At 37.6% G+C, this 13150-nt stretch overlaps 1 protein-coding gene across 1 annotated transcript in view; it reads right to left on the reverse strand.

The window, feature by feature from the left end:
• Positions 1-13150, reverse strand: part of DCC (DCC netrin 1 receptor) — a 1198282-nt gene that overhangs the window by 362468 nt on the left and 822664 nt on the right. The window contains exon 8 of the mRNA XM_030810404.1: positions 12250-12406. Within this exon, the coding sequence (XP_030666264.1) occupies positions 12250-12406 (157 nt within the window). The remainder of the gene's footprint in view (positions 1-12249; positions 12407-13150) is intronic.

A 13150-nucleotide genomic window follows, 5' to 3' on the forward strand; every position in this document is an offset into this window, starting at 1 on the left:
TTCTGAAGAAAAGACAACAGTGAATATGAGAAGTTTACCCAATTTTTGGGTAAACTTGGATTGTTCTGCCTCTCACTGCGTTAACGACTCCTGTAAAAGCAGCAGGGACCCCAAGCCTCCTCCCTCTCAGTGATGTTCTCTCCTATGAATCTGAAGACATAATTACCCTTCAAATACGCAGAACTCAGAATCATAATCTGTAACACCAGACGGATTGTCAGACAAAGCTTCTTCACTTCATTCTTTTCCCCCTAAGTTAGCAATGTGGGGGAGTTAAGCCAAATTCAGGATAAGTCGATTGAAGTAAAGGAATCAAGTCACTTGTGCTTGCCTGAATCCATTCACTGGAAATTTACTCAATGAAGATTCATATAGAGCATCAAATACACTAAGTCTGATTCCTCATGCTAAAAAGTTTGTAGACAACTTGTCCACTTTGACTCTTACAAGGAGGCTATAAGAAGAGTTAATAAGAAGCAATGATTTTTTGTGAATGCTAGTTTTAAGAACTTTGAGTTACCTGGTTAAAGTGTCTTGGAAAATAACTGTTTCTATTCTAAAAGCATACAGTTTGACCCACTAACAATAATGTTGCTGCTTTACTGAGATCAGTCCCTGTAACTCTTAAGCACTGACATCTTTTGAAGCACGAAGTCAAGCATGGCAACATGGGATGCACCGTAGTGCAATTTATACTGAGACCTAATTCTGGGTAGAGTATATTCTCCTGTGCCTAGAACTGGTCCCTGCTTTAGTTGGTACTTAAATGTATTGCATTACAATAATAGCTTTTTCTAGCATTTTGCCATTAGTCTTCTCGATTTTTGCTATCATCTACTGACAAAGATACCCTTTTAACACACATAACCTATCAACTCCATGCCCACAACCTTGTGCTAGCTGCCATTCTAGGTTAATATGATCTCACCTCCATGGAACAAGTTTCAAAGACCTTCACGATGTGGCCCAAATCTTTGCTCAGTCATCTGCAATGAGCCATCCTGCCCTAGAACCCCTATGTCCATGTCAGCTTCTCTGCCTTATTTTGCTTTTCCTTTTCCTTTCATTTTTTCTTTTATTATACTTTAAGTTCTGGGGTACATGTGTAGAACGTGCAGGTTTGTTACATAGGTACACATGTGCCATGGTGGTTTGCTGCACCCATCAACCTGTCATCTACATTAGGTATTTCTCCTAATACTATCCCTCCCCTAGCCTCCTGACCCCAGACAGACCCCAGTGTGTGATGTTCCCCTTCCTGTGTCCATGTGCTTTCATTGTTCAACTCCCAGTTATAAGTAAGAACATGTGGTGTTTGTTCTTCTGTTCTTGTATTACTTTGCTGAGAATGATGGTTTCCAGCTTCATCCATGTGCCTGCAAAGGACATGAACTCGTCCCTTTTTATGGCTGCATGGTATTCCATGGTGTATATGTGCCACATTTTCTTTTTCCAGTCTATCATTGATGGGCATTTTGGTTGGTTCCAAGTCTTTGCTATTGTGAACAGTGCCACAATAAACATAAGTGTGCATTTGTCTTTATAGTAGAATGATTCATAATCCTTTGGGTGTATACCCAGTAATGGGATGGCTGGGTCAAATGGTATTTCTGGTTCTAGATCCTCGAGGAATCGCTATACTGTCTTCCACAATGGCTGAACTAATTTACACTCCCACCAAGAGTGTAAAAGTGTTCTTATTTCTCCATATCCTCTCCAATATCTGTTGTTTCCTGACTTTTTAATAATCGCCATTCTAACTGGTGTGAGATGGTATCTCATTTTGGTTTTGATTTACATTTCTCAATGACCAGTGATGAGCCTGGAGTTACCCTCTCCTGACTCACACTTCTGACTCTGTTTGGCAAAAGCTTGTTTCAAATGAAACTCAATTGGAATCCAATTCAAAAGAAATGTTTAGCCAAAACTTCGTACCCTTATGTCCTCAAACCCAGTACCATTAAATGCTCTCTTTTGTGTTTTCATTGCTTTTGGTTTATACATCTAGTGTATTATGTATCACTTTGTATTAATGGACATGCATGGTTCTTTGAGTTCATTGTAAATTATTTAAAAAGAGAAGTCATATTCCATTTATATTTTATTCACACTTAGCCTATAGATTCACTGAGCGTAAAAAAATGGCTATGTTGCTGGGGCTCATAATTTTTTAAATAAATACATAAATAAATGTGAAATTAAAAGAGAATAATTACATAAAATCTCCACATAATGTGACCTTAGAAATGCCTAGAAAATTGGATTCTATTCCATGTTCCATCCCCATTTATTCCGGTCATCTTTGGCATGTCACTTCACCTTTCTGGGTCTTGATTTCATTATCCGAAAACTGAGAGAGTGGGATTTACTCTAAGAAACCTCACTACTCTAATACTCTTCATTAGGAATAGAAAATAGAAAATCTCCTATATCTACGTGTGTTTGTGTTAGCTGAATTCAGCAACTTCTATTTTTACATTTCAGAAGTAGAGTTTACATATTAAACATGATTCTGCTTCTTAGTGGATCATTTGTATCAAGTCTGTAACATGCATTTTTAGTAAATACATATTATCTTGCCTAAGTGCCTCAGAGTGTTAACATTTAGTTACAACTTGTGAGTTGAACAACAAATGCTGCCTTGAGGTGTCAAACACCTAGTTAGTTGCTTCAGGGAGGAAGAGTTACATTAACGTTCCTTTGTAGAGAAGGAGTTAGTTATTCTTAGCGGAAAGATTTTTAGCATCTCCTTTTTATTTGTTCTACTTTCATTCATTATTTCTTTAGTGAATGCCAGAATGTTATAACAATTAAAAGATTTCAAAACTGAAATATAGCGTTTAATGAAATAGGACTCAAAGTGATAGCAGAGTGATAACCACTCAAATGTTACATTCATTATTACCCTAAAAGCATAGGTTTGGAAATCAATGCTATCTTAGAGAGAAAGGTTTCAACATGTTTCACTGCCAGATAAAAGCATAATGAAGACTGGAAATGTCTCTTTTTGTTTACCTCTCTTGGTTAGAGGTATTTCTACTAAGTTTTGGTTAACAATTTTTTTTATTGAATTGTTAAAAAGGATAAATCTAGGAATGAGCTTTTTAAAAATGTGTTTTCCTGTAATCTCTGCTTTAACATCTAATACACACTTGAGACTAGTTACATAACAAATAGCTACTGTAACTGCAAATAATGAGCTATATCTTGGGAGTTGGGGTGAAACAGATTTTGATTTCAAATTATTATTTTGTTTAGTTTCAGCCTCTATCCACATGATAAATGTGACTGAGTTCTGGATTCTCTTTTCATTCTGTTTTCTTGGGATGGGCCATCTTACCCTTCTCTAGCTGTAGCAAGCATCCACATGCTGACACATTCCTGATATGCATCTCTGTCCCAGTCTTCTCCTCTGAGCTCCAGATTCCTATTTCCAAGGCCCTTCTTGACAATCCCATTTGCATGTTGTAAAGGTATGTCAAGCACAACTTGTCTAAAACTGAATTTACGATCTTCATTTCAAATATGGACCTTTTCCAGCATCCTAATCTCAGCAAATTGCACAATCATCTCTACACTGGAATATGCCAGAAACCAAGTGACTGTCCTTGACAACCCCTTCTCCCTCACCATTCATGTGCAATGCATCATCTAGTCCTGTCAGTTTTGCCCCCTAAATATCTACAAAGTTCTCTCTGCTGCTCCGTCTCCACTGACATACCCTTAGACCAAGCTACCATCTTTTGTTTGGACTTCTGCGATAGCATGCTGAATGGCTCTGGCACCCACCTGGCTGACCTCTGCTCTAGTTTCCACTTTCTAGTCACAGTCATCTTTTGAAAATGCAAATCTGATTATGTCATAGACATCATGCACACATTTCATAAATGCTCTCACAGAAGCATGTTCCTTTCCACTAAAGTTCTTAACTCAGTGTGTGGTTATACATTCATCAGTAAGATGAACCTTTCAAGATTAACTCCTTCCAGAGAATCTGCTGGGTTCTCTTCTATTTTCAATACGCTGCTGGACATGGACATATAGTCAACTCACATTCAATATTTGCTCATTTATATATGACATTTGTGGATGGCATGTTTCATTTTTCAATATGCATTAAGTCCACTGGAGAAATAAAATCATTATTCTGTCATTCAATGAATTAAAAACACTTTGAGGTACAGGGCCATGATTTTATATTTTACAGAGAAGCAGAGCGGGGCTCTAAGAAGAAGGCTAACTTTGCCAAGCTTTAAGCCAGGGCCAGAATGTCATGCTTAGGATTCTGAGTCTTGTTCTCTTTCCATCACAATATGCTCCCTCATGGATAACAAGCTCCATCAGCTGCAGAGTCCTCAACTCTGAAGAGCGGGGAAAGAATATGTAAACACCACGTCAAAAATGTAATATACCATGAATTCTAAAAGGAATCCTCCATGTCAATCATAAAAAGCTGGTTTCTAATCCTGAACAGTGAGCAGAGGTTTTCTGAGGCAGCTTAAAGTAATGTGAAGCATATATTGCTGCAAGTTGGAAACACCTAGTTCAGCCTTTGTTCTGCCACAAAACAGTGTGTGACCTTGAGCAAGTCAGGGGCTATCTTGGAGCCTTCTCTGCTTCATTTGCAAAATGAAGATACTGGTCCCTTATTTGCCTACCTCACAGTGTTATTGTGAGGATTAAATTGAATGATGCTCATAAAAGTGTTTTAATTCTCTCATCTGCACTCCCACTGTATTTTATATGGAGCTTTTCCAGAAAATGTCTTTCACTTTGTATGGCACAGTGAAGAGATCACTGGACTAGAAACCTGGCATTGAAATCCCAGTTCTAATATTTACTATTAGTGTGGTTTCTTAGCAATACTTTTCAGTCTTTCTGAACAGAGAAAGGCATACTCATTTGTGAAATGGAGATCATCATAAATACCTTATCTGAGGATCAAATGGGTGAATGCTTGTGAAAGTAATAAAGTCCCCTCTAAATAAGAGTTAAGAAACACCCTCGTGTTTCAGTTATTTTAATTTTCAACCCACATGATGATTTGCATATGGCATTAGCTAATAAGAATGGAACGTTTTGGGTGCACCAAACAAAGAGCAAGTGTTTTAGGTGCTTTTATTTAACTTCGTTTAATACTCATCACAACCTTACACATCAGATACTATTATTATTCCACGTGAGAAAACAAAGTCACTAGTAAATGGCCCAAAGCCACACAGATGGTAAAATACCAAGCCAGGATTTGAACCCAGGTGGTTCAATTCCACAGCCACATAGCCTTAACCTTTTGGCTATACTGTGTTACACTTCATAAGTCATTTTAGTTACAAATGAGAGGTATAATGTTCTTTTTATATATATAAAATACAAAAACTCAGCCAGGCATGGCGGCATGCACCTGTAGTCCCAGCTACTCGGGAGGCTGAGGTGGGAGGATCCATTGAGCCCAGGAGTTTGAGGCTGCAAATGCACTATGATCACACGACTGCACTCTATCCTGAGCAACATAGCAATGCCTCGTCTCTCAAATACAATAATAAAAATTCACTAGTGTGTTTTATTAGTGGTAAATAAATAATGCAAATCGACTTAGCCATTAAGTCAAAAAATTATTGGAAAAAACATATAAAAGAATTGCATGTCATAATTCTACAAATATCAAGAACATTTAGTTCTCTTCCAGGTTAATCCACTAAGGAAGCAAGATGAAAAAGGGGTTGAGGGTGCCTGCTTTGGACTATGGTCTGCACTAAATTCTAGTTCTACTACTTACTAGCTATATAATGGAGGTATAAACTTCTTCTTTAAGCCTCATCTTGGTAAACATACTTTATGTAAGATGCTTAGCCTGGTATCTGGCAGAGTAAGTGCCCAATAAATGCTTGCCATCACTGTTGAGGATAAAACTGTGGCCTTGGGCATGGGACTTTCCTCTGAGTATTGGTCTCTGAATGTTTAGGTAGCAGGAAGTTAGACTATGATCTCAAAGATCACTTTTCATTCCTAATGATTTTTAGGTACTAAGAGGGAATAGCTAGTTATCTATGAAGCAATTACTTCACTGTGAAGTCTAGCTTTCATGTTTTGGAATATATGCTGCTCTTTAACTTATGAAAAAAAAAGCACCCCAAGGGGTTGGATAAAAAGATGTGAATTATGGCACTTGCATTATCTACACCATTAACCAGTCAGAAAGATTCATGATGATCTGAGCTAGAATAACTTTCTTGACAAAGTTATTGCTAATCTGAGATAAATGTTAAATTCACAACGTTTTAGAAAGGTATTGTGTCAAGCAGCTAAATAAACCTACATGAACAAACAAACATCACAGCTAACTGCTCAGAGACAGTGGCATATTTTATGGCTCTAGTTGAGAGCCAGAAAAATCAAAATAAATGGAGATATTAGAATAAAATTTTAATATCAACTTTTTTTGGAATTAAAGTTTTTATTGAACTGTAGTCAGCTTATTCATCCTCCTCAGTAACACAATTTATTTTGTTGGGTAAGAAAAAAAATATCAAGAATATCATATCTCTCTGCCACCTCTACCATATCAGTTCTGATCAGTATATGTTTACATGAGGCATGATACTGGACACTTGAGCATGAAATTATGAATAAGATCTAGTCTCAATCATCAGGAAAAGAAATACACACGTACTCAACCAAACATCAAACTTGATAAAAGGTGGCAAAGTCCATAACAGTAATGTAATCAAAATGAAGGGGTGAGATAAAAGTGAAATTGATGAATTCTGAGTTGGAGGACTATGGAGAGTTCCACACAGTAGCTGACATTTCAGCTAAGGCATCAAGTTGAAAAATATTTAGTGAGTGTCTATAATGTGTTAAGCACTGTTCTAGGTGCTGAGGATAGCTCAGTGGATAAAGAAGATAAAAACAGCCTTGCCCATAGGAAGATTATGTTCTGGTGAGGAGAAAGGGGATTAGGGAAACAAAATTTGTAAGTAGAAGGTAATAAAGGCTATGGAGAAAAATAAGAATAAACAGTACATGGTGAGTGCCAGGGGTCAGGAAAGGCTTCCATGAGAATGTGACATTGCAGCAAAGATTTGGTAGAAATTAGGGAATGATCCATGTGGATCTCTGAGGAGAACAACATCCTAGGCAGACTGGAGAGCAAGCGCAAAGATGTCAAAAGAGGAGGATTCTTGGATATTTAGGAAACATAAGGAAAGTGCTACGTGATGAGGTTAGAGAAGGAAAGTGCTACGTGATGAGGTTAGAGAAGAGGGCAAGGACTTCGGTTAATTCTGTGAATGAGACAAACAGTCATCACAGGGTTTTGAAGCAGAGGAATGACACACCCTAACTTAGGTTTTAAAAGGTTTATTCCAGCTGCTATGGTAAGACTAGAATTAGGAGATTACTGCAGTAGTTCCAATGAGACTTTGTTGTACTTAAGGAGGGGGTAGAAAGTGGTAGGACTCAGTATATGTTTTGTTTCTGTTTTTAATTTTTTTTGAGACAGACTCTTGCTTTGTCACCCAGGCTGGAGTGTAGTGGCAGGATCTCGGCTCACTGCCACCTCCATCTCCCAGGTTCAAGCAATTCTCCTGCCTCACCATCCTAAGTAGCCAGGATTACAGGTGCGTGCCACCACGTCCAGCTAATTTTTGTATGTTCGGTGGAATTGGGGTTTCACTATATTGGCCAGGCTGGTCTCAAACTCTTGACCTCAAATGATCAACCCACCTCGGCCTCCCAAAGTGCTGGGATTATAGGCGTGAGCCACTGTGCCTGGCCATGTTTTGTTTTTATTTGATTTTAATTGTTTATTATGAAAATTTAAACAATATAAAACTAGGCATAATAATATGATGAACCACTTTATTCCCATAACTCAGCTCAGAATATAAAATCATAATGAGTCTTCCAATATTATTTTATAACAAAACCTGGTATATTATTTCATAGATTCAGGATATATTTTGATGGTACTGCCAGGAGTTGATGATGGATTTCATAATAAGAATTAAGAATTAATTAAGAGCCAAGAATTATTCCAAAGATTGTGGCCCGATTAATGAGAAATATGAAGATTTCAAAGGTGGGGGGAACTCTGGAATGATAAAGTATTTGGTGGAGAGAAATTGGGGCTGAAGCATAAGAGGTATTTGGTTTTGTTCATAAGTTTTAGATGCCCATGGGACATTGATGTTGAGATATCAAGTAGGAAGATGTGTATATGAGTATAGATTGCAGGTAAAAAAGTTAGGACCAGAGATACAAATTTGGAACACATCAGCATGTTCACAAAATATAAAGTCAAAAGTGGATGAAAGGCTTGAGTCCTGAAGCAATTCGATACGTGCAGATCAGAGAAACTGGGAGTAAAAAGTAAAAAGAGCCTGAAAATGAGTAGCCAGAGTAGAAAGAGGAGAGCATGTGCAATAGAAAATTGAGTGAAGAATGATGAAAGGAGAAATGATCAAATGTGACAAAATTTGCTGATTGTCCAAGTAATATGAAGACCAGGAACTGACTACTGGGTTAGCAACAGGAGGTTACTGGTGAACCTTGATAAGAGCAGTTGCTATTACATTCTAGGAACAAAATAATTATTGGAATATGATGTAAGACGTTGGAGTGAAGTTAGACAATTCAAGGAATGTTCCTATGAAAGAGAACAGAGCATAGAGTGGTAGAGGAGAGAAAAGTTAAACTGAAGCAAAATTTATTGCAATTGAAGATCCGACTACATGCTTACATGCTGATAGGCATAATTCACCTTAGTGGGAGAAATTGATGACACAGAAGAGAGAAAGAATGGCTGAAGATTTGCTCTTTTATAAGAAAAGATGGGATCTTGTGCACAAGTGAAGGTTTTGCTTTAAAGAGTACAGGCAGTTTTATGGAAATTTGAGGAAAGAGATTATATGCTTAAAGACAAACTTGGGTGAAAAAAAGTCACATATGAAAGCATGTAGAATTCCCCTTCTTATAGTACATGAAATTAAAATCAAGGTCAGCTAAGAGTGAGGGAAAGGGGGAAGGTGTTGGATATTTGAGAAGAGAGAAAAAGACATGAAATATCATTAGGAGTCTATGTGAGAGAGGCTGCCTGATAAATGTAGTATAATTGCCAGTAGCATGAATGGGCAACATGAGATTAGTAGCTATGAATTTAAAGTGAGATGAATCAGCCCAGTTACACCTTTTCCTCTAGCTATATTCAGCTACAAGAGCACAAGTAAAGAGTAGGTAGAAAGTTACATTTACTTGAGTTGGTTTTTGCTAAGCAAGTAATATGAAATGAGAGTAGCAGGCAAAACGTTGATGCAAGTCAGCAAATATTTAATTGCTGTGTTTACTGGCTATGGAATTGTAGCTATGGAGTAAGTGAAGGAAAACAGGAAAGATAAGGGATAGGATTAACAGATTGCAGGTCTCTGTGAAATCAAAGGTTTGTTGTATTCAGAGTCCTAAATAAAGGATAGTAAGACAAGAGTCTGGAGAGTGAGGCAAGAATATGATTTGAAACTCAGATAATGACAGGTTGCAGTGATTGGTTCATGGTATAACCATGGGAGCGAGTAGCCAAGGGGGTGTAGAGGATTGATGCTTAGGATTGAAAGATAAGAACAAGTTCAACAGAAGAGGAAAGGACAAAATTGTATGATAAGCAGGCCTGTGAACAATTATGAAAATAAATGGTTTACCCAAACATAGCAATTTCAACAATTTCTCCTTCCCCTTCTCCTTCCCTTTCTCTTCCTCATCCTCCTTCTTCCTATACTTCGAGCCTAAATTTCAGCTTCTTTTCCACATTGTCTCCGAGCTCACACTATTCTGAGCCCTTCCATTCTTCCTGTGTGGAGTGACTGCCTTGAATTCTTTACCTGAATTCCCTCAGTCCTCATAGCAATGCTAACAGGTAGAATTTATCTTCCTTTTATTCCTTTTAGCAAAAAAGTATTATTCGTATTTAATACATTATTAAATACAGAAACATCACACATTTGATAAATAGTAGGACCATTTTCAAATCTAGCTCTTGTAACCTGAGTGAAAATTTTTTAACCATTACAGATTATAGAAACCACACTTTTACATATATCCACACAGATAGATATAGATACAGATAGATTGGGGATAGACTTCCATTGAAAGAAGTCTGAAGTTCCATGTGCATATCTTTGTATAGCAGTTTTATTGTATGTAAGAACCAGTCACATTTTGGGGCAGTGGAGTGAGTGATCAAAACTGTATTTCAAAAAGGTAACTACAAACAGTGAGGAAGATGCATTGGCAGATGAGGAGTGATTCCCAGAGATCAGGTAAAGATGTTGAAAATAATAAAGGAAGCATGGCTGAGCTATGGCCAAGGTAAAGTTGACAAGACTTCCTGAGGAATGGTAGTGTTGGGAGGCAGCAGTCAGTAAAACATGGCATGAATTTTTTGCTTGGTCAACGGGGATGGAAGATACTAATATAAACTAAGAAAAGAAAGGAAAAATATACATAAGTAGGAGACAGTGAGTAAGTTTTGGGCAGGGTGAATTTAAGGTGCCTCCAGGAAATCCATGTAAAAACATGAAGATGGCTGGGCAAGAATCATTGCTTCTGGTTTTCACAGCTGCACACACTGAAATCCAAGGAACTTAGGAGGCATCATAAGATCACAAATAGTTGCAGAGATAACACTAAAACGAATGCCTGTTTCTTCACAGTAATGAATAATCTTAGTGAGCATAAGGCAATATGGGTATGTCTACATCTTACTTTTTTTTTTTTTTTTTTGAGAGGGCATCTCTGTTGCCCAGGCTGGAGTGCAGTGGCACAATCTTGGCTTACTTCAATCTCTGCTTCCCGTGATCAAGCAATTCTCCTGCCTCATCCTCCTGAGTGGCTAGGATGACAGGTGCACGCCACCATGCCCAGCTAATTTTTTGTATTTTTAGAAGAGACAGGGTTTCACCATGTTGATCAGGCTGGTCTTGAACTCCTGACCTCAGGTGATCCACCTGCCTTAGCCTGCCAAAGTGCTGGGATTACAGGCGTGAGTCACCTTGCCCAGCCTCTTTCCTTTCATTTTAAAGTAAGGTCAATTTGTAAAAGATAGCAGAAACTTTAAAACGCTGTACTTGAACTTGCTGCCAAATAGAAAGGAGAGCATTCTGAGACTCGACTCAGCAGGTGAGGAGCTGTATTACACCACCTAAGCACCAGACTGTCCCATTTTGAACTAAATAAGCACTCTTGGTTTATCCAACGTATATGTCCCCTTTTGAATTCTAAAGATCACCACATGTTTACAGCGCTCACAAATTTGAGGGACTAGAACCCTAGGACATGAATCCCTGCTTCTCCTGATGTGGAACTTATCCAGCATTTACCTCAGACTTAAATATCAAATTTCAAAGTCATAAGATGGTGAAGCATCTTAAGGGGAAAACATTGAGAAAAAAAATGCAGTGGATTGTAATCTTGAAACCAGAAATGTACAGCTCACTTTTGCTTAGTCAGTAATAATATCCACAATAACAACTTCTACCAAATACTGGACACTCTGATATGACGTTTATATATGCAACCTAATTTAATGCTAGCCAAAGCCTTGCAAGGTAAGCATTTTTTTAAATTTGTTTTTTAGTTTTTAAAAAACTTTTAATTTTTGTGGGACATAATAGGTGTACATATTTATGGGATACATGATGTATTTTGATACAGGTATGCAATGTGTCATAATCACATCAGGGTAAATGGGGCATCCATCACCTCACGCATTTGTCTTTTGTGTTACAAACAATCCAGTTATACACTTTATTGTACATTTTAAGGTAGGTATTATTACTTCCTCCTTATTAAAGAGGAAAATGAGACTCAGAGAAGTCATCTGGTTTTTTTGAGTTCATGTGATATCAATGACAGAAATGGGATTACAAGCTAGCCACAGTAGCTTTTACACCCTGTTCTACTAATATACAGCCTAATTCTGTTCTCTGTTTATGACTCTGAAAACCAAAGAAATAAAAAATTGATATAATATATTCTTACCTTTTTCAAGGATTTTTTATATAAATCATTTCATTAGACTGTGTCAACAACACTGTTTTTTAAAAGTGTACATCTCCACTGGGAAATGAGTGAAGGACATAGTAGAGATTTCACAGCCTCTCCAAAGTTCCTGCCCAAGATCTCCTCCTGCCATTACCCGATGGTATTGACTTAAAGAGATGACGGATTAAGCTGAATTTTATTGGTAGCATCACCTACCTGTTGTCACCTTCTCTGGAGAAAAAGACCGTGAAAGTTTGAATGTTCCCTTTTGCTTCTGCAGGTGGGCGCCAGCTGAGACGGACAAATCGGCTGGAAACCAAGACAGGGACCACATCTCTGGGAGCCGAAGGGAGGACACTGGAGCTTGGGATAGCTAAGGAGAAAGAAGAGGAGGCTATCAGACGTGTCGGTGCCATAGGTAAGAATTGGGTAGGAAGGCAGAGCCAACCTATTAGCAAGCATCTCCATGTTATAGTCACCTTGATTCTGACGGAAGGAAGAAAACCAAGGGAATGCACACAGTAAATGAAATAAAAGCTATATTTGTATTTCTTGGGTTTTAAAGTGTGGCTAATGACATGTATATGATTCCACTGCTTAAATGACCAATTTCTATTACCCATGCGATCTATGACAATAAGGGAAAAAATGTCTGCTCAGGAAAGAAAAGGGGAGGGAAATTTGTGAATTTTTAACAAGCACTTGAGTTCTAGAAAGACCTTACTTCAGAACTGTGGATAATATGATTCAATATTGTAAAAGGATTTACACCCCTCACAACTTAAACTGGTAATAGAAAATGTCTTTGGTAAGAGACAAATTATTTTAAGTAATTAGTATTTCCCTGAAATGTTTCTAGAATTAAGCAGAGGTTGAACAAGTAAGAACATGGATAAATGAATAAACGAATAAATGTATGTATCTATATTTGAAGTAAAAGATGGTATTACAATTCAGAAAATAAACTCAAGATATACTAAATATAAATCTAAATTTACAGTGACTATTTGTCAAAGATAACCTATTGGCAGTTTTAAGAGTTCTAAGAAGAGCTGAGAGGGCCATAATCTCCAGGATTTTACAAGGTTGGGGGCAGTTATTACTGTAGAAAAAAATG

The sequence above is a fragment of the Nomascus leucogenys genome, chromosome 4 (assembly GCF_006542625.1).
Source record: "Nomascus leucogenys isolate Asia chromosome 4, Asia_NLE_v1, whole genome shotgun sequence".
Taxonomy (NCBI): Eukaryota; Metazoa; Chordata; class Mammalia; order Primates; family Hylobatidae; genus Nomascus; species Nomascus leucogenys.